This window comes from Syngnathus acus, chromosome 16 (assembly GCF_901709675.1).
Source record: "Syngnathus acus chromosome 16, fSynAcu1.2, whole genome shotgun sequence".
Classification (NCBI taxonomy): Eukaryota; Metazoa; Chordata; class Actinopteri; order Syngnathiformes; family Syngnathidae; genus Syngnathus; species Syngnathus acus.
The window spans coordinates 176,721-198,893 of record NC_051101.1 but is presented as its reverse complement, the minus strand read 5'-3'; the positions used below and the strand labels follow the sequence as shown (position 1 = coordinate 198,893).

The following is a 22,173-nucleotide window of genomic DNA, read 5'->3' as shown; positions in this document are numbered from 1 at the left end:
TGTGTTCATCGTCATATATTCGTTTAGCTGTTGAAGGAATAGGGGCAAAAGACACAAAACCCGCCTAGCCACAATACCAGATACGCTCACATCTCTTTGGATAAAGTATACAAGCAGACAAGTATATTCATGGAATCAACCAATAAAGCAGACATAACTAGACATTCTTTGATGCAAGATAATAACAGAGGTTGCTACAACTTTATGATTCAATATGTATTTCTGTGCACTGCAAAATAAATGTATTTTGATATGTTGCTTACATAGTGTTAGGATACGGATTTTAGCTATTGATCTGACTCCAAATTATGATCAACACTTAACACAAGAGTTGTTACGTCCAAATCTACACACTGTCGCACCTAACAATTCTGCGAGTTCGTTCTGTCAAAGAGAAGACCAGTAGATCAATTAGGCCGAATTTACCAATTGTTTAATCCTGACAAAGCAAACTAATACAGGCCTGGGTCTCGGGTCCCTAACACAAAAACTCGTGTGCCTTCGTGACCATCAAAGACAACACATTCTTCCGGGTTGCCCAGTTTTAAAGAAACACAATATGAATATTCAAGCATGCAAAATATTGTGTGGTGATTGGTCGATGGTCGATGGTCGTCTCCTCCTGGTTTGGGTTTTTCCCCTGCTCAGCACAGGTGTCTGGACCACAAAGACGAGTTGTTCTTCACCGGCCTTGAGATATCCTCCCTGTCTGGTCATCCTGTTCCACAATACTTTGTAGAGAACAAATTCATTGTAGCCTGCACATTCCTTTCCACTTATTAATCACCACACGAGTACACTACTACTGATATGATTGATATGATTATAAGTCTAGCGCTGTCTTAACAAAATATGTTTGCAAACTGCCGAAAGCACATTTCCCTTTATTCCCTCTCATGACCTCATTTATGAGGTCATCACCAGTTACTCTAGTAATCAGCGACCAGCACACTGTCGGTCCTTTCTTCCCCCCGCGGCTCCTGTTGAGTCACCAGGGTATATTGGCCCTTCGGTGACAACGGGCCAACGGTTTTCTCGATCAACCGAACAGTGAGTGATCTAATACATGGAATACAGCAACAACCGCATAAAATCATTATTGTAGTAAAAATAGCCACAGCAACAAGCACAGACATGATGAGGCCTTTCCAGTTTCCGAACGTTTTCATCCAATCAGACCAAATATCGGTGCGTACACCTGAATGATCTTTCATCTTTTTATTCAGTATCCTTAGTCCTTCCAACGCCCGGGTCAGTCGGCCCCCTGGTGCCGTGTTGTTGGGGATGAAAGTACAACATGCATCCCCGAACATTCCGCACACACCATGTTCCTTAGCCAATAGCATGTCCAACGCAATTCTATTTTGGAACGACATCAATGACGTCGCGGCCAATTGTTCATGGACCGCTGCAAATGATTCAGCTGTATAATTACCCAGCCGTTGGACATTGTAATGAATATAATTAATACGGTCAACATTTTTATTGGGGGTGATCCATAAGAAAATGCTTTCGAATCCCGAGGACACTTGATTAACGAGTTTATACTCATCTGGCACACCCCGGGGCACTCCTATAGCGTCAATATATGTCGGATCGTTGTCGCTCAACCATGGGGGCAAAACGTCTCTTTTGGCTCGCCTTAGGAGCCCCGCCAGTGGGAACTCCATGTTCCAATTGAGATTCTGTATTTCAATGGGGACAACCACCACAGGCATTATCAAAGACACAAGGGCACAGATACCTGATGCATTCTTCGGCAAGCGATCATATAATTTGTTGTCACCACACCACAACCAGAGGTCTGCACGAGAGAGAGGAGAGGGGACACTCAAAAACAAATTTATCCTGCACCATGTGTGATCTATTGTCCCAATACTTATGCCGTTTCCCTTTAACTTTAAACATGTCATATTTTGTCGAGTCACATGGCTATCAAAAATGGGCTTTCTTTTCTCCAAGCCCACGACTGGGAAAATATCATTATAAATCAAACAATCGCCACTGGTCCTGGACTGGGTCAACACCTGTAAAACACATGCTGATTCTATTGCAGCTGGAACAATTTTTAACACTACTCTTGCTTCGAGACAAACCACACAATCTTCACCAGTTGCATTAGCAGCTTGTTCCGCCATCAAAAGCCAATTATTGTTTACAGCGGTGACTCCCGTAGTGACCCGAAACCAATCATCTACGCTCCTAATCGCTTTCGCTAAAATTCGGGGGTCTGTTGAGGGACTCAAAGATACTTCTTGTTTGGCATCCTCACCTTGACAGAGGAACATCTGCCAATACGGGTATTTATACACATATATGTTTAACTGGAAACCCCAGCACCCTACTGTGCGTCTTCCTAAATGTAAATCGTGTGAAGCATTAACCCACAAGGTGATGCCTGTCTGCGTTTTTTCCCCTTTTATCATTTGCTGATGTTGTTTTGCTTGAACACTAGTCCCCCATGACTTATACCAATCTTTAGTGTCCCATACCAGATCTTTCCAACCCCTATTTACCAAGTCGTTGGTCAAATACCAATCATAATCCCGATAATCCTGTCCTCTACTCTGCCCGTTCACCAAACTTTCAAACGGTATGATAATTTGTACTGTCACGTTTTTAGGGATGCAAACCTGGATCCCCCATTTAAATGATTGGACCGGTTCGCAGTGTCCCCGGTGTGTCTGAGTGACCCCGGTCACTTGTCTTTTGGACCGGATGTTTAAATGATGCTCAGACATGATGTTGTTTGTGGTGTGTGAAATTTGAATCTGGGACGTTTTCTGCTGGAAGGTCTCATCAATCGTCATCACTGTCCACACAAAAATACAACCTACAACTAACAGTCCTAAAATTAATCTCGCAAATTTCGAAAAACCATTCGGGCCCTCCCCTTTCCTTCTCCGTATTGCTTCCCCTACTCCTTCTGTTCCCCCCCTCTTGGCCGGGTCCGGGACACGGCCAACCAGGAATACCTTCATCCTGACGGAACAAACTCTGGGGCCGGACGGAGTTGTGAGTAGTGATACCACCGGCGTCCTTTGAAGTCGAGTTGGGCTGCGTGAGACGTCCTGGCCAAGACACGAAAGGGGCCCTTCCACCGGGGGTCCGTCCACTTCCTGGAGATGACTCGGACGTACACGTACGGCGTGAGCTGTTTCTCCACCGACACACCTTCCTCCGCCGCAGCCGCAGCGGATTTTTCTCCAAGCTGTGCAGAAACACTGGACACCAAAGCAGACAAATAGGACCAGTATGCTGTATGAGATAAATTAGGTACCGGAACATCCTCTGGTGGGACGAGCGTCGTCGCTGGTCCCGGCATTAGACGGCCCGTCATCAACTCAAACGGTGCGAATCCAGTGCTCCTGTTAACGGATTGTCTCACAGACAGCAAAGCAAGCGGAAGTGCTTGTAGCCAATTCATTGCCGTCTGAGCCATAATTTTGGCCAATTTCTCTTTTAGCGTTCGGTTAAGTCGTTCAACGCGGCCTTGAGACTGAGGATGGTAGACACACCCGAATCGATGCTTCAACCCCAAAATTGATTCTACCTTGGCCAAGGCTTTGTTGTTAAAGTGTGTACCATTGTCAGAACGGATCAAGGCCGGAAAACCGTGGGTAGGGATGTAATGGGTGATCAAAGCCTTGATCACCGCAGCAGAATCTTCCTTCGAGCACGGATATGCCTCCGGCCAGCCCGAGTAAGCGTCAACCAACACAAGCAAAAAGCGTTTTCCATTCACTCTTGTATTCATGTCTGTGAAATCAATGATCACCTCTGCCCCCGGCCATGGGGCCGGCTGAAACAGGCCGGGCTTAGGCTTCAACGTAGGGCGTGCATTGAACGTCTGACAAGACTCACAATCCGCAACGAATTTCCAGACCACATCTGAGAGTTTGGGATGCCACCAACTTCGAAGATGGATCATCATGGCATGGGGACCCACATGGGAAGGTGTGTGAGCCTGTGTCAGGACCTCCGACATCAGCCTTCCCTCCGGAAGAGCTGGCTGTCCTTTGGGTCCTACCCACAAGCCATCTGATCGTTTGACAGCCTTTGCTGCCAGCCAGACCGATTTTTGTTCCGGGGACGTGGCACCCTGGGCGGCACACAGATCGGCATGCGAGAGTGACAGGGGCAAACAGGAGTCGGGGTGTTCCCCGTCCACAATTAGTGGACCGCGGGACACCATCATGTCCTCTGCCCCGCCATACCCGGCCGTCTGCTTGGCCAATTCATCAGCCGCTCGATTCCCCCTAGCCACTAAGGTGTCAGCTTTGGAGTGACCAGGCACTTTGACAATGGCCACCTCGCTCGGGTACTTCAACGCCTCAAACAACTGCAACATCAAATCCTTGTGCGCAATCTCCGAGCCTCTGGCCGTCGTGAACCCATTCTGCAGCCACCCTACCAGATCGAGTAAAGCCGCCGACACCGCATAAGCGGAGTCAGAATAGATGGTCACGGCTTCCCCCTTGCATTGTCGTAAAGCTAACACCAGAGCAAAGACTTCTGCCGCCTGGGCCGATGGGTGGGTGTTGAGCTTCATCACTTTAAGAGGCTGGAAGGAACCATCCCTCCACTCGACCGCAGCCGCGGCCGCATGGAGGGAGCCCATCCTGTCTCTCCAACAGCAGCCATCTGTGAACACCACACGACCGTGCCCGAGCGGAGTGGAATAGAGGTCAGGTCGGACTTTCGCCACCGTCTGGACCTTTGATGCACACTCATGGGGTCCCACCAACAATTGATCGGCCATGTTCACTCCGGAATGGACATAGTTGACATTTGGGGCAGTCAATATTTTCAACAACCGTGTTTGTCGCAGTGGAGTCAACGTGAACGCCGCCGATGCGACAAATGAAGACACTGCATGATCAGTTAACACATAAACTGGATGCCCCATGACCGTGTGGGCTGTTTTGAGTAAGACCTTTGCCAGGCCAGCCGCATATCTGGAACAATCGGGTTGTCGTTGCTCAATGTTGTCCAAGGGGACGCTGCAATACATCAACACTGCACGTCCATGCTGCATTTTCTGGTACAGAGCTCCATTCACAACTTTCCCTGAAATAGAGACATCTAGATGGAAGGGCAGAGTGTAGTCAGGAGTGGCCAAAGCCGCAGCAGAGGCCAGCTCCTGCACCAGTGACACAAAGACCTCAGCAGCCTCCGGTGTCCAAACCAGGCAAGCCCTGAGATTCCTCGCCCCCTGTTCGCGGATCAGGGCCCGTAGGACACCAGTTTTGTCAGCAAAACAGGGTATGTAATGTCTGCTGTAGCCGCACAACCCCAGGAATGATAGCATCTCCTGGACGGTGGCGGGCCGTGGGTGTCGGAGGATGGAGCTTCTATGTTCAGGCGACATGGCGAGGCCACTAGGGGTCAACACACGTCCCAGAAAAGTGACCTGTTGGCGACAGCATTGCAGTTTCTTTCTTGACACCTTGAACCCTTTCTCCCCTAACCACAACAACACTTTCTTTGTTCCTTCAAGACACGTCTGCTCGTCTTTTGCTGCAATCAACAAATCATCGACATATTGCAACAACAATGTGCCATCCGGCATTTGGCATGGTTCGAGGAGTTCTTTGAGGACCTGATTGAACAATCCTGGCGAATTTTTGAATCCCTGCGGCATGCGTGTGTATTGCAATTTCATCCCTTTGTAAGTGAAGGCGAACGCGTGCCGCACTGAGGGGGAAAGCGGGAGGCAGAAGAAGGCATTAGCCAAATCAATTACGGTGAACCACTGATAGGCAGGGTTCAATGATGCAAGGATTCGGTGCGGGTCTGGCACGGGAAGAACAGGAGTTATAGTGACATCATTTACTGCTCTCAAATCATGTGCCATGCGCCATGTTTTCCCATCTGCTTTTTGGACTGGCCTTAACGGGGTGTTCCATTCGGAGCATGACACTTCCAACACCCCTGCGTCCCAGAGGCCGCACAGAGTGTCTTCCATGCCTTGGTCCGCCTCACTCGGCCAACGATATTGGGGTCGTTTGATAGGCTGCGTCTCATCCATTTGGAGATCAATAGGGGCCATCGAGTGACAAAACCCGACATCAAATGGACCTTGGGACCACAAGGTGTCGGGCAAGGCCGCGAGAATTACTTCAGCGTCCTCATGATCAGTTAATTCCCTGCCATGTGTGCGAGATACCAACATCATCTCCAGCAGCCCTGAGTCTACCATGGGTTGTTTAATTTGGTAAGCTTTCTGAGACTCTGACCAATACAAATTAGGGATGTGTGTTTTCCGCCAGTCGGTTTGCAGCAACAAATGTTTGACCATTGAGCCCAATTGTCTGGCTTCATGACCTGGGGCAAGAGCTAGCGAAATGTGTGGTACCCCTTTTTCTGTCATTTTGAACCACTGCATTTGTTCAGGTGTTAATTCAGTAGCTGCTGCAACTCCCTCTTTACCAATCAAAATGCATGATGAAGTTAAATCCCACATGTGCCCTTCAATTTCTTCAAACAAATCCCGATAAACATCATCACTTTTTCGGTCATAATATAGAGTGCAATGCAAAGGATCAACAGGTGGGTGGTATGGCGCCAGTGAGCAGATCCAGGGCTTCCACAGTAGGTAGGTCGAGAACACACCGCCACCAGCAGGGGTTTCCGGCTCCAGCCTGGCCCAGTAGATGGTTGCAGTTTCTGCTTCTGTCTGTAGGGGCGCCATCAGCCACTGGCCATGTTGTTGTAGCTGCTGTGAGCACGGAATGCTGACACCATTTGGAAATTGAATTATCACTCCCTCCGGCCCACACAGGATTTTAGCTTCAACGGCTGACAGCAAATCCCTCCCCATCAAATTGATCGGAGTGTCTGTAGAATGGATATATTTGTGCCACAGTCTACACCCCGTCTGGGTGATCACCGTCTCAAGTGGTTTGGTAAAAGGCAGAGTTCGTGGTTGTCCCGAAAAGCCGACTAAAGTTGTTGTTTTCTTTGACAGTGAGGATACAGGTAGGGCAGTGTTTATTGATGAATATGTTGCTCCTGTGTCCACCAGCATCTGCACAGGTTTTCCCTCCACTGTCACATGAAGCATTGGCTCCGCCGCGCCACTGCTTCTCTGGCTTCCCGGGCAGCCCTATTCAAATTGTCCACACCAGAGATCATCATGTTGGTAGTACTGACCTCCGTGTGTTTGTGGCTGTTGCCAGGGCCGTCCACCAAATGGAGCTGTTGCTGCCTGTTGCATCGGCGCCCCGGGTTGGGGTGGTGGGCCTCCGGCTGGGCAGGCGGCTCCGCGCGGTCGATATTGTGGGCATCTTTTTGCCCAATGATCGGTTTCGCCGCAGATGAAACATGCGTTGTACGGAGAGGCTTGGTGTGTCGCCCTCCCCTGGTAAGCAGGCGCACTCACTCCCCGGCCTCTGTATCCACCCCGGAACTGGCCCCTCCCGCGCCCAACCACCTGAGGAGCCTGTGACATTTGCATTTCCTTTTTCTGTGATTTTGACTGTTTAGCCTCACCATGCATCTTTGCCAATTGTAATTTCAGCTGTTCAACTGTTTTGATAATGCGTCTGTCTCGTTCTCAACTTTAGCTTGTGACTCAGTGAACGTTCTGCAGTGATACAAAAGATGACGTTTAAATCGTGCTTCGGCACAAACCAGAATGTCAGGGTCTGACATCAGCTGCTGCTTCACGTCTGGCGGAAGTCCATCCACTAGCGCCGTCCGGAAGAGCACCTCTGCCTCGGGCGAGAGAGCCGGATGACGACCTGTGGTTTCAATCCAACTTTCCACACGTTACATAATGCTGTGCTGGTGACATTTTCACATCATAAGGAAACATAGTGGGGGCCAGATCGGTGGGTTGTGGGAAAGTCAATTTAATGTTTTCAAACAGGGGCGCTGCTACTTGTGGCAAGGGCACCTCCCTCCCCAGTCTCGCTGTGCCTGCTGCTTCCTCAATCGCCTGCAATTGTACTAGAGAGCATGCTCCTGCCAATGTCTGACGCATGTCACCGAGTGTACAGCTCTGCCCACTCATCAGAGCCAAAAATTTGTTCAGCCACACTTTACCTCCTCTGTGAAGTGGGGGCATTTTTTCCATCATCGCAGTCACATCACGGAGCACCATAGGCTCGTAGTGCTGGCCGCCTGGTGTGGTCACCAGCGGACACATTAATTCATTTTTCTGCCCCTCGGTCTGCGTCATCTGTCCCTGACCACTCCGCAAATTGTATCCTTTCCGCATCTCTTTCTCTCCCTGCCTGTACCTCTTTCTACTATCCTGATTCGCGTACTGTAACATTTTCCTCTGTTGCATTACAACGTTATCTTCCCCCTCCCCCTCGCTGCTATCACACTGTGGAAGCTCTTTCTGTCTCCGCTCGCCCTTTGCGTCTTCTCGTCTCACTTTTTCTGTTGCCCATTTCAACATCTGCATTTCCAGTCTACGCTGCTCCTCAGCTTGATCAACTTTTTTCTTTAGCTCCTCATTTTCAGCACTAAGTCTCTGCCAACTTTCTCCTTTCGTCACGTTGGAGGAGTGGGGGCTCGGGCCGGGGGTGGATGTGACCACGTGGGCTATATCCCCCTCCCTGGCCCGGCGCCTCTCTTTATTTACTGCTTGTTCAATCAGCTGCACAATGCTCTGATCTGCCCTTTCGCCTTCGCCCTCAACATCCAACACCATCCGGCCACCCAACGTCACCACCGGAGCCATCACTCCGGGGGCGCCGTACGGCGGCGGTCCAACATTGGTCACTCCGAGTGTGGGGGCACTCGGGTGTGTCACATCATGCAAAGATGGATAAATGCCCTTGTATTCATTCCTTTCCTCGTCTATTTTCACCACTTTCTCTACCTTCTCTGCTCTTCTCTCACTCTCTGCATGTTCTACGGGAATTTTCTTTTGAGTAGCGAACAAAGCTGTTGCAGCTGTCGCCAAATTGTGCAGAGAGCGCCGTTCTTCCTCTTTTTCCCTAATGTGCTTCTCTAGCAACCTGCGCTTGCGCCAGTCGGCGCCTTTTTTCTCAACCTCTAGGTCAAGCTTTCCTTTCAACACCACACACTCTTTTTTCTGCAATTGCCTTGCCAGGCGTTCCATGTCCCAAGCTGTTGGGAAGCCCTGAAACAATTTGTCAGCTTCCAATTTCGCGAAGACTTTTCTGTGTTTCATGCGCTCCTTTGCAACTTCTTTTCGGTCAAATCCACTCACAATTTGCGCTTCCACATCAGCATACAATCCTTCAACCTCATTCCATTCATTCCTCTCACCACACACACTCTCACTCCATTCATTCTTCTCACCACACACACTCCCCCCAATTTGGTTGCACATTTTGGACATTTTAGCGGTCTTATCTCTCACAGGAGGAACTGTTATCACCGGATACTTTTTGAGGAGGCCTCACTTCTCCTCGGGGATCTCACAAGCACCCCAGCTATTTGAATACGGTCGTCACCGCACCCTTGTCCGCCACGACGAAGCAAAACAGAGGAGCCCGCCCTCCTACCACGGAATTTAACTGTTTCTAAAAAGAAAACAGAGGAGCCCGCCCTCCCACCACGGAATTTAACTGTTTCTAAACAGAAAACAGAGGAGCCCGCCCTCCCACCACGGAATTTAACTGTTTTTAATTGTCTTAACTTCTTGCACACCTTATTTGATCTGAACGACAGTCTCCTCTTAAATTTCCTCTTTCAATTTGCAGAATTTCGACATATAGTAACAGGTATTCTGCTTACCTCATCAGTGATGAGCTCAGGGTTGAGGAGACGTCGTACCAGCTCAACGTTGTGCGCTTATTCCTTATTCCCAAACGGTACGCCGACCGGGAGACAGCTGTCCCAGACTAACTGTCCGATGACCTGGATACAGACCACGAGTTTGTCAATTACCCTTCTCTTGACATCACGTCAGGGTCACCAAGAAATTGTTAGGATACGGATTTTAGCTATTGATCTGACTCCAAATTATGATCAACACTTAACACAAGAGTTGTTACGTCCAAATCTACACACTGTCGCACCTAACAATTCTGCGAGTTCGTTCTGTCAAAGAGAAGACCAGTAGATCAATTAGGCCGAATTTACCAATTGTTTAATCCTGACAAAGCAAACTAATACAGGCCTGGGTCTCGGGTCCCTAACACAAAAACTCGTGTGCCTTCGTGACCATCAAAGACAACACATTCTTCCGGGTTGCCCAGTTTTAAAGAAACACAATATGAATATTCAAGCATGCAAAATATTGTGTGGTGATTGGTCGATGGTCGATGGTCGATGGTCGTCTCCTCCTGGTTTGGGTTTTTCCCCTGCTCAGCACAGGTGTCTGGACCACAAAGACGAGTTGTTCTTCACCGGCCTTGAGATATCCTCCCTGTCTGGTCATCCTGTTCCACAATACTTTGTAGAGAACAAATTCATTGTAGCCTGCACATTCCTTTCCACTTATTAATCACCACACGAGTACACTACTACTGATATGATTGATATGATTATAAGTCTAGCGCTGTCTTAACAAAATATGTTTGCAAACTGCCGAAAGCACATTTCCCTTTAATAGCTTAATGACCCTTAAGGAACTGTGTAATGCATGCCTGATGTTTGTTCTCTACATCATGGACACGGCCAGAGTCGTCTTGACCGTTCAGTACTTGATTATATCTTGTGTTTTGACTAAACGTCATATGTCGCCTAATGCGGGACGCCAGCTTTTTGATAAGTGAAAGAATGAGGTACGACAGCATATGTGCAAGGATGGAGAAGAATGTTTACAGGAAGGTCACTCGGAGATAAAAAACCAGCTGGTGCCAGAAGGAGACAGCCAAGGACTCGGCCAAAGATGATCACCAAGGCCGAAAGACACACACACCGAATCTTCCATAACCAGCACCCACTCCCATGGAATCAAACTCTCCTGCGAACTCGCCCCACCCCAACTACTCATCACCCATCAAACGCGCCCCACACCAACTGAATATAAGCTGACCAAAGAACCTTGAACGTTGCCTTTTCTGAATGGAGACTTTCTGCTCTTGAAGGGCCCAGCGCTGTATTGTACTTTCCTGAAAACAGAGCTTTCTTAACAAGAATTATGATTGAACTCAACCAACCTGTGTAAGTCTAATTTCTGCTTCAGTGTCTTTGCATTTTCCTAAATCTGAAGAAATTAAACGAGCACGCAGTGAGTGAATTGGATAACAGGTGATTGGCAATGGCTTTTGCCGTGAGGCGCAGATAGCGCTCCCTAAATTGTGGACCAAAATCCAACAAATGGTGACCATCCGACGTGATTTCTTCAGAAGGGAAAGTGCATGCTCCAGGAAGGATTCTTCCATCTCCGCTCTTGCTCAACAATATTGCAGTCCGATCAACACAAAAGGTAAGGGGGAATTTTTTTTTATAAAAATCTCCCAGTTCAGCAATGTTGTGGAGTGAAAGCGGAGTAAAATTAAAATTAAAAATTAATAATTTTAGCTCTGTGTTCAGGAATTGTGGTTGTATGTATATACTACATTTATGCTTGTATGGGAACTGGTGAAAAAGTGACGTTTTGTGGAAAATAAAAGGAGAAAGGTGGTGAGGACTTCGTCTGATCAGCGAAGGAAACTCACACCGTGGAACTTGTGGGATGCCAATGGCTATCATATGGGCACCGAGTGGCCTCAATAGTAGACGCTTAGGGACTTTGTACTGTTGCCTAAGGTCAGGGTCGATTGGATCGGCCAGGCCACCAATACGAGTCGGGGACTCGTGAAAAATAAAAAAAATAAAAAATAAAAAGGTGAAGGCATCGCTGATATAGCAGGACGGATGCCTGGCGACCTCAATAGTGCGACCTTAGAGACTTATATTGTTGTCTAGGGCGAAGGGTAACTGGGTTAACCAGGTCGCTACATAATTGTTGAAGTGTGTCTATGATAATATTGTGTGGAAAGCAGGCTTGGCTGTCAGATGGGACAGTGACGCAGCTAGAGAAGTGAGTGATTAGTTGTGGTGCTGCTGTTCATGGGGTGGAAGTGATGATTTGTGGTTCATGAAGAACAATAAGTTGATTTGTATAAAATTGTTGATTTTTATTTTTTGTCATGTGAGTTGGAGTCAGAAAAATGGCTTAAAAATAATTTGATAAAGAATGTATAGATATAATTAGCATGAAGGTTGTATCCCATTGTGTGGTGGGGTTAAACTGTAACCATTTTTGTTTTCAAAAGGGTGCGGCTCTAAAGTTTGGGCCAAACGGTCAGGTGGGCACAAATGCATATTCTGGACAGAGGTGGGGGGTTGCATTGTGCGACGTGGTGGTGGTGAGGCTCTCCACACTTCGGTTGCCCCCCCCCCCCCCCCCCCCCCCCCTTGTCATCAACTGGGAAGATTGTCATGTCTATGTTGTGGGCCCGGGTGTTATCTATGTTTGTCTTTGTGTATCAGTTTGTTATAAATGATGGAATTGGGCTAAAATGTTGCACGAAGATGGTGTGCTAGACAATGGTTTATCAGATTGGCATTGTTAAATGTAAAAATGAGAAATTATAGAATAATCTGAGGGTTGTGGGCAGAAACAGGTCCAAAAAGGAGAGTGCCCAGCCCTCATAAAAAATGTGAGAGTAAGAGAGAACAGGCATTATTGAATTGGATCAAATTACATAAATTGTGATTGCAGATGTTAAATTTAGGAGGAATTATTGATCGATTAGGACATTAGACTATACAAGGTGGTTACATGTAAGAATAAATCAAAGATTTGAATCACTTAGAGTTATAAAAAACAAAAAAAACAACAACAACAAATAAAAACGACATTGCAAGGGGGCACTTTTTATTAAAAGACCACCAAGTAAAGTATTAAGCAGGGGGCATTCGTGATTGGGATTAAATTAAGGATAAAATTAGGTCAATGATGAGAAATCAATGGTGCTCTGCACAAAAAGGTAAAAATTTTAATGAGGAAATATTTGGAGTACTTGGGTTTATTTTGTTTATTGTTATGTTTTCTTTGTGTTCTTGGGTTAGGGTTCAGGTGTTCCTTGTTATTTTCTTATCGCCTGCATTGTAAATGTTTTCTTTATGCAGATAGGTTAACAGGCTAGGAATTTAGTGAGGAGATAATTGATCAATTGATGGGGGTTAATAATTGTCCAAATTCTAGTCACATGTTTTGAGGGACCACAGCAACAACATTATATTTGGAGGCCATTATTTAGTACGTGATGACAGTGTCTAGATAAATAGACTGTTTTATCAAAAATGTGAGAGTGAAGGAGGAGGTTTGAGTTGTAAGCTGGCATTTGGGTGCCACTTTTAAGAGTCTGTGCAGGAGCAGAGATTGTTTTTGTTTGTTTTTAAAGATATATTTAACAGTTTATCTCGGTGCAGTAAGGATATAGCAATTTTGAAAGACTTAAAATTAAAAGCAAAATTACATTTTAATTCTGACATATGCCAGCTAACATGAGGATGGCAAATAAATAAATGAATAAATACTAGCTCAAATGTGGCATGTGTTTTAAATTGGGCGATAAGATGTTCACTTTCAAGCACTATCATTTAGCGCTGCTGACAACAATAACATATGAGATGGTAAATCAAGGAGGAGTGTCATATTTGGAACACAGGCGCTGTATGACCTATAGATTGAACAATAACATTCACCGCATATACGACCATGTTGGTAGATTGTTAAATTACATTACAGTTTAATGCAAAGGATTTCGGAACTTTATTTGATGATAAACACTGGAACGAGGATTTTAGCTGTGTTAATGGGTCGGGTGGATGGATTACTCAGAAAAAAAAAAAAAAAAAGCATTTGATAAGGGCGGCTTGATAGTAAGATGATGAGTGTGCGCAACTGGTAGGAGACAAAATGTTAAGAGGAAGATTTGGGGTGTAAGGAACAAATACTACACAGGAAGACTGATAACACGAAGATAGTTTTGTGAAATTTGTGTCCCAGTGTGTTCTGCCCTAGCGTGTGGCACAAGTCCTGAACTGAGTCCTCGTACTCCACTGGCTGTCTCAAAATCAACAGAGGACTGTCCCTGGTCATGAGACACCTTTGACCTTTGGGAGAACAACGGGAACTATTATCATGCTTGAAGGGGGCAAGCACAGCTTTTCACAGGACAAGAACCATACAGTTGGTGGAATACACACAGTTGCAGATCAAAAAGAAAATGGACTGAAAGAACAAAGACAAGATGGACGCATTTGAGAATGGCGGACAATCCAGCCCTGAGTCATCATCATGAGAATCTAAGAGGAGAGGCTGCTAAAGACTTGCATGAGGCACATGAAGTCAAACTGGACACATTGATAAAGACTGCTGAAGCATTACAAAGTTGGTGGAGTATGGGACAAAAGGGATGGAAGTGTGTTTGGATGCTGGGGCGGACATAACTGAGGAGTTTTGATAAAAGAGGGAATAATAAGGCTGCTTATTGACATTGAAACGGGGATAAAAAACAAAATACATCGATATGGACAGTGAGGATGCACTAATAATAACAAATCATACGACAGCGTGATCAGAATCTTTGCAAAGTGTGCATTGATCGATAGAAATTAAATCATTTGAATCATAAATTTCTATATGTAACATAGCATTTCGAAGACATGATGGATCTAATTGAAATAATGAAATTTTATAATTGGACCGGTGAAAATTTGGATTCGGGCAAAAGAAGGCTGAATTGCTAAACTTAATTGACCTTTATCGAAACGACAGAATTTAATTACACATCAACTGTGACTGATTTATAGGATGCATATTTGGGGCCATAAGAAAGTTGGAATTCTGGATAGTCAGCACAATAGTAATACAGGGCACTACTTAATTAAAAAAGAATACAGTAGGGTTTTTAAATAACAATTACAGTGACATGACCCTTGCGACAATTGATTTAAATGGCAATTTATGATAGGTACTTGGGGTTAGGATTAACAATCCATCCATCCATCCATTACTGGTGCGGCTTGTCCTTACGAGGGTCACGGAGGATTAACAATAATAATTAGAATTTGTCATTTCTGTAGAAATTGCGTGTGAAGGCGTAGAGGCTGAATAAAAATTCGGGGAATGCTACAAGATTGTGTTTAAATTTGGAACGTGTTGAAGTGGTCAGAAAATGGATGAAAAGATAGAAAGAATTCTGTAAAATTGGGCGTGAATTTTAAAGTTGAAAATTTGAAATTTTTCAAAAGTGGGAAGTTTTGGAATAGGTAGGCATAAGATGAACAGTTCAAAAATTGAAATGGGTTGAGTCAGTGAAAAAATTAATTAGAAATTATAAGGGAAAAAGGAAATTTTGCAAAATGTTACCGCAATGTTGAAAGTGAAAATGTGAAATTTTAATCTAGAAAGTGAAAGAAGGTGAATTGGGAAGTTAAAGAAGGCGAATTGGAGGAATTATGAGGAAGAAAATGAGAAATGTTGAATGTGCCATGAAGATTGAATGGTGAAATATTGGCTTAAAATGTGTAAATTTTTCAAAAAAACGTAAATATTTAGAATGTGTTAAAAGTGTTAAAAGTGGAATGAAGTGAATCCGATGAATTTGTAGAAGTAGTTAAGCTAAAAAAAAAAAAAATAATAAAATAAAAAATAAATAAATAAATAAGTAAAAAAGAGGCAGAAGAATGCAGAAGAAGTTGAATAATAATCAAGTCAAGGCAAGTCAAGTTTATTTACGTATATAGCCCACAAGCAAGTCTCAAAGGGCTTCAAATGTACAAAAATTGACCATTTAAAGTACAGGAACAATAAGTGTGAAGGCCACAATGATGATCATGACAGTAAAAATATTTCTAATTGGTTTTGATAGGTACAAAGGGGGAACATGGAAGAAGGTTTCAAAATTTGTGATTTAGCGTGACTCCATTATCAAGAGTAAGCATTTCTTTTTATTCTAAGAATTGGCATCAACAAAAATGAGAACGATAATCTTCAAGGTGATAGTGTAAGTGGCAGGAAGAAGCTGTGTATATTGTTTTTTAAACATTATTTTTAGTATCATTATTTTTTAGGAGGGTCAGTAATGCTTGTGAGGAGATGAATGAAGGAACTAGGTAACAGTAAAAGGGAGTGCTCTATAATTTTTTGGTTCTTTGCCAGAGGTAGTTATTTGGAGGGATGAATTTAAACTGAAAGCAAAATGGAACTGGTTAGTGGAAGAAATATGGGAAGGTGGAAATATTGAAGTTACAGCTCCACACAAAGTGTCAAATAGTCTAAGTGTGAGATGTGAGCAAACTAAATGGGGAGTTAAATCATGTTCCAGCATTCTGCATATTGGCAAACGATGAGAGGACAGGAGACCAGACAATTAGATATTAATTTTGAATTTAAAATAAAAAAAGGGAAATTTTAATTGAGGAGAAAAGTTTGCGTAGGAATGGTTCCTTTTACAATTTAATATTGTACATTTTTATGTGTGTGTTGTGGGATGACAGTTTGTCTGTAATGGTGTATGAATGTCAAGTCTGTGCTTGTGGTGGTGGTGTATTGTGAATGGTTAACATGATTCAAAGTTGGGGTGATGTGATCACAGCAGAGGATAACATTCCTCTCACCTGAAAAATATAATAATACTACAGATTTGAAAAAGCAAGATTGATCGGGGCTAATTTTGGAATAAATATGGGTTTGGGATTACTCTGGGGCACCATTGACAACAAAAGACTTCAATGGAGAAGGCCCAATTCAAGATTATGACCAGACGTGACTATACCAGCATTGACAATCAAGACTCTGAGTCAAGACAGTGTATGACAACAACTCTGGACTTACCTGACAGTGTGACGAAATGTACGTGACGGAATTTGTGATGACTTGCTTTGTTTTGATGTTTTACCTAATTGTATTGCAGCCTCTAACAGCAACCCAGGGAGCAGATTGTGCTTTATTTGTTAAACTCGTGTTTACTTTGCAGGTTGTCAACTGCAGTCTTGGAGAATTTTGTGTCATGTCTGTGAACATGCATTAACAACTAACCCCTTACTTTTCATAATGAGTTTGTAAATGTGATCGTTTTCAGGACAGGCTCGGCAGGCTCCAGTTTTCAATTTCATACGTTTGACATGCGCCCGTGTGTGGATTCTTTTTTGTTTAGCATTATGAATTTTATTTCTTGGTATTATGGATGTTTATTGTCCGGAGAGCTGCATGCACAGCTACAGGAGGGTGATGGCTTTTGTTCATACAGCCATGTGAGATGCTGCCAGTCGAGTTTCAGGGACTGAGAATTGGTGATTCCAGGCCAGGATGGCATCTGGAGGTACACCGAAGTCCAGCTGGCGATGGGTATGTTACCATGGAAATTGTTATTTTTACTTTTAACCATAGTGCCACATTTTTTAGAATGTGTCAAAAGGGGGAAAAAAAATAAATAAATAAATAAAATAAAAATTAAAAAAAAAAAATTGAAAATAATAAAAAAAACAAAGGGGGGAATTGTGAGATTTTAAGTGTTTTCAGAATTGAGTCTTCAACATGCGAGACGGAGGAGAAGAAGCAGCTTGGCAGAAATGAAGTGAATGGGAGACAACATCGTGAAATGGAGCCAAAGCCTGGTAACAAGTGTGGAGAGTTTTAAAATAGCTTATAATAAATTGTTGACCTTTCAAAACAGGATCACATAGGTGGGAGAGTATTAAATGTAAAAAATTGGAACAATAACATACAGACTCCAAACGAATTTGGAACAGGTGGATAACTTATGAACGTTAAAGTTTGAATAACACATTATTCACGTGATTCATTTGCAGGATAAACAATGGAAGGGATTGATAAATTGAACACATTTAAGATGACTGCAGGAGTATTATGGCGAAAACAAATAGATTCAACAAAAGTTTTTCCCTATAAAATGGTGGCGTTTGGTTTGAAGTACATAGTCGCTTCAAAGGAGGAAAAGCATGAATTAAGATACGTGATTGATCAATGATTAAATGTTAGTCAAACAACAGATTGAATAAATTACGATGACTATGCTTTGAAAAGGCTATCCCTTATACCAGGGGTGTCAAATTTTTTCCCTGGCCGCATTGTAGTCATAGCTTCTTTTGGAGGGCGGTTATGACTGTCACCCCAAATAAATGTATGAGCACCTCATGTTATATACAGTAGAAGCTACAAAGTAAACTAACAAGTAATTCGTTTTCAAATCAGACAAGTAAAAAACTGGTCTACTATTTAAAAATAAAATATTGTTAAAAGTGAAGACAATTTGCAATTCGAGTAATGACATGAATATGAGGCACAATTTGTCTTCGCGGGCCACATAAAATGATGTGCCTGGCTGCATCTGGCCCCCGGGCCTTGAGTTTGACACCTGTGCCTTATACAAAGGTAAAGAAGGATTAGAATTTGATAGAACAGATATGGACATTCACATATTCCAATAGAGTTTAAACTGCTTGCAATACTATTACAAATTAATTAACACTTGTGAGTGAGTGCGGGATTGATTGATTGATTGATTGATTGATTGATTGATTGATTGATTGATTGATTGATTGACTGAATGACCGAGTGACAGAATGGGCGATCGTTCGATGTCTGTCTGTCTATGTGCATGTATGGATGTATGTATGTATTTCGTTATTTGTTTATGTATTTTTCTCTCACGTTTTCGTTTTCATCTTCCACTTCTTTCGGGAATCTTCTCGCTTTTTAAGAATCTCCCCTGCCATCTCTCCTTGATAGTTCCATGCTGTCACTGGAATGTCGTCTAGGCCAATTGCCTTTCCCCTCTCCATCTTTTACAAATGTCTGGGTATGAATTTTATCTATATTTATTTTTCTCACTCATTGGCGGCCCCACAGAGGGACTTGAAGCGGCTCCACAGAGGGACGTGGTGGGCCGACAGAGGGAGTACGAACACATATGGGTTTTTGGTGACCTCAGTTTAACTGAGGTCAACAGAGGGTGTGAAGGAATAGGGGCAAAAGACACAAAACCCACCTAGCCACAATACCAGATACGCTCACATCTCTTTGGATAAAGTATACAAGCAGACAAGTATATTCATGGAATCAACCAATAAAGCAGACATAACTAGACATTCTTTGATGCAAGATAATAACAGAGGTTGCTACAACTTTATGATTCAATATGTATTTCTGTGCACTGCAAAATAAATGTATTTTGATATGTTGCTTACATAGCTTAATGACCCTTAAGGAACTGTGTAATGCATGCCTGATGTTTGTTCTCTACATCATGGACACGGCCAGAGTCGTCTTGACCGTTCAGTACTTGATTATATCTTGTGTTTTGACTAAACGTCATATGTCGCCTAATGCGGGACGCCAGCTTTTCGATAAGTGAAAGAATGAGGTACGACAGCATATGTGCAAGGATGGAGAAGAATGTTTACAGGAAGGTCACTCGGAGATAAAAAACCAGCTGGTGCCAGAAGGAGACAGCCAAGGACTCGGCCAAAGATGATCACCAAGGCCGAAAGACACACACACCGAATCTTCCATAACCAGCACCCACTCCCATGGAATCAAACTCTCCTGCGAACTCGCCCCACCCCAACTACTCATCACCCATCAAACGCGCCCCACACCAACTGAATATAAGCTGACCAAAGAACCTTGAACGTTGCCTTTTCTGAATGGAGACTTTCTGCTCTTGAAGGGCCCAGCGCTGTATTGTACTTTCCTGAAAACAGAGCTTTCTTAACAAGAATTATGATTGAACTCAACCAACCTGTGTAAGTCTAATTTCTGCTTCAGTGTCTTTGCATTTTCCTAAATCTGAAGAAATTAAACGAGCACGCAGTGAGTGAATTGGATAACAGGTGATTGGCAATGGCTTTTGCCGTGAGGCGCAGATAGCGCTCCCTAAATTGTGGACCAAAATCCAACACTGTGCATTTTTTCCTTGCCATTTTGGCAAGCGTCTTGTCATCTTTTCTGGACCTAATGGGCCCCCGTAGTCACAGTCGCCATTCATTAAAAAGCCAGCAAAACCAATCGCTCTGTTTGTCCCTCCTCCTTTGCGGGATTTCCCCTCACGCGCATGCGCGTTTGACCGGTTGGCGAGGTGGCGGCCGACAAACGCCGGCGGCGCTCAATGCTGTCAAGTTCTTTTTCAAACTTGATCGTAAGCAGGGCTGTGGACAGTATTCCTACGCGCATTCTCAGCAGCATGATGAAAATAAAATTGAACGTATTTTTTTTATTGTCGGACTCGGTGGACTCGGTCAAAATCAGCACCGAGTCCGAGTCCGGCAAAAAAATGACCGAGTCCAACCGAGTCCGAGTCCCCGAGTCCGAGTCCACAGCCCTGGTTGTAATTACCGTTTTTCCGTGTATAATGCGCAAAATTTAACTAATTTATTGTCCTAAAATCTGGGGTGCGCATTATACATGGATACAATTTTTTTTTTTTTTTTGAAGAAAATCATGGTACAACAATTTTTGAAGAAAATCTTGTCACGGATGGTTCTTTACGTCACTTTCCTCTCTTTTCATTTTAACCTAACTGATCGCGGTGGTGCCTTTCTGGGCAGTCGGAGAAATCAACGCCAACAAAAAAAATACATCCAGCCTAGTTAAGAAATCACCAGAAAGATCACCATGACAATTGTGAATAATAAATAAATAATTATTATATATATTATATATATTATTATTATAATAATAAATAATTGTGATAAATAACTGGAACATCACTCAAATATTGGTGATCCCGTTGAGAGTCTCACATATTTCTTCGCTATCGAGTTTGCTACTGCATGCGCAGTGATACTGACCGGCAGAATAACATCCGGTTGTTCCCAAAGATGATCTTTTTTCTGAAATAATTTTATGTTTACGGACTTAAGTAACCCGGCCGGGTCATACCAAAGACTATAAAAATGGGACCCATTGCCTCCCTGCTTGGCACTCAGCATTAAGGGTTGGAATTGGGGGGTTAGATCACCAAATGATTCCCGAGCGCGGCGCCGCTGCTGCTCACTGCTCCCCTCTCCCCCAGGGGATGGATCAAAATCACACGGGGATGGGTCAAATGCAGAGGACAAATTTCACCACACCCAGATGCGTGTGTGACGATCATTGGGACTTTAAAAAAAAAAAAATAAATAAAAAAAAATAAATAAAAAAAAGTCAAAATTTGGGTGCGTATTATACATGGGTACAGGCTTTTTTCCAGCATCGACATGCCATTTTTAGGGTGCGTATTATACATGGGGGCGCATTATACATGGAAAAAAAACGGTATTTAAATTTTGATCTAAATTAGCCTTGAATAAAGACTAAGCAGTCACATGAATTAACAGAAAAAATGGACAGCCGGACTCGGACTCGGTGGTCAAGAGGCCGGACTCGGTGCAAAAATCCGACCGAGTCCACAGCCCTGGCCACTGAAATCTGCTGACGACACGACTCTGGTGGGTCTCATCACCAAGGGCGACGAGACTCAATACAGGTTGGAGGTTGACCTTCTGACCACGGGGTGCAAGGACAACAACCTCCTGCTGAACGTCAACAAGACCAAGGAGTGGGGGTGCACATTAGTGAGGATCTCTCCTGGTCCGCCGCATCACTGGCGAAGAAGGCCCAGCGCCGCCTGTACTTCCTGCGGAAACTCAGGCGAGCAAGTGCTCCTCCGGCCTCCTCTCCAGTTGTATCACTGTTTGGGGTGGTAGGTGCACTGAATACAACATGAAGGCCCTGCAGCGCATAGTGAACACGGCTGGTAAGGTTATTGGTGCTTCACTCCCCTCCTTGAAGGACATTTACACCTCCCATCTCACCCGCAAGGCGACCACGAGTCACCCCGCTCACTCTTTGTTCGATCTTCTGCCCTCTGTGAAGAGGTACAGGAGCCTGCGCTCCCGCACCACCAGACTCACCAACAGCTTCATTCTCCAGGCTGTTAGGATCCTGAACTCTCTCCCCCCTTCTGCGTAGCGTCCTGTACTTTTGCGCTATATTCTGACTGTCTGCTGTATGCACACTTGCTCCATTTTTGCTCCTCTTATTTATTGTGTTATTTGTTTATTTATTATTTATTCATCACTCTTATTTATTCATTGTTTGTGCCTTCTTGTTTTTATTTTTTTGTGTTGTTTACTTGTATGTATATTGTGTACTACGTCTTGTCACCGTGGGAGAGTGGGAACGTAATTTCGATTTCTTTGTGTCTTGGCATGTGAAGAAATTGACAATAAAGCTGACTT

At 44.1% G+C, this 22,173-nt stretch overlaps 1 protein-coding gene and 1 long non-coding RNA gene across 2 annotated transcripts; one reads left to right on the top strand and one right to left on the bottom strand.

Moving 5' to 3' along the window:
• Positions 1–2,868: 2,868 nt before the first annotated feature.
• On the bottom strand, positions 2,869–6,102 carry LOC119135896. Its single transcript, XM_037273887.1, has one exon. The coding sequence runs from the start codon at positions 6,050–6,052 to the stop codon at positions 2,978–2,980; it is 3,075 nt and encodes a 1,024-aa protein (XP_037129782.1). The 5' UTR covers positions 6,053–6,102; the 3' UTR covers positions 2,869–2,977.
• A 2,975-nt stretch (positions 6,103–9,077) lies between these two features.
• On the top strand, positions 9,078–10,007 carry LOC119135901. The gene is made up of 3 exons (XR_005100632.1): positions 9,078–9,089; positions 9,328–9,329; positions 9,906–10,007. It is a non-coding gene; the product is annotated as an uncharacterized LOC119135901 (long non-coding RNA).
• Positions 10,008–22,173: the final 12,166 nt, after the last annotated feature.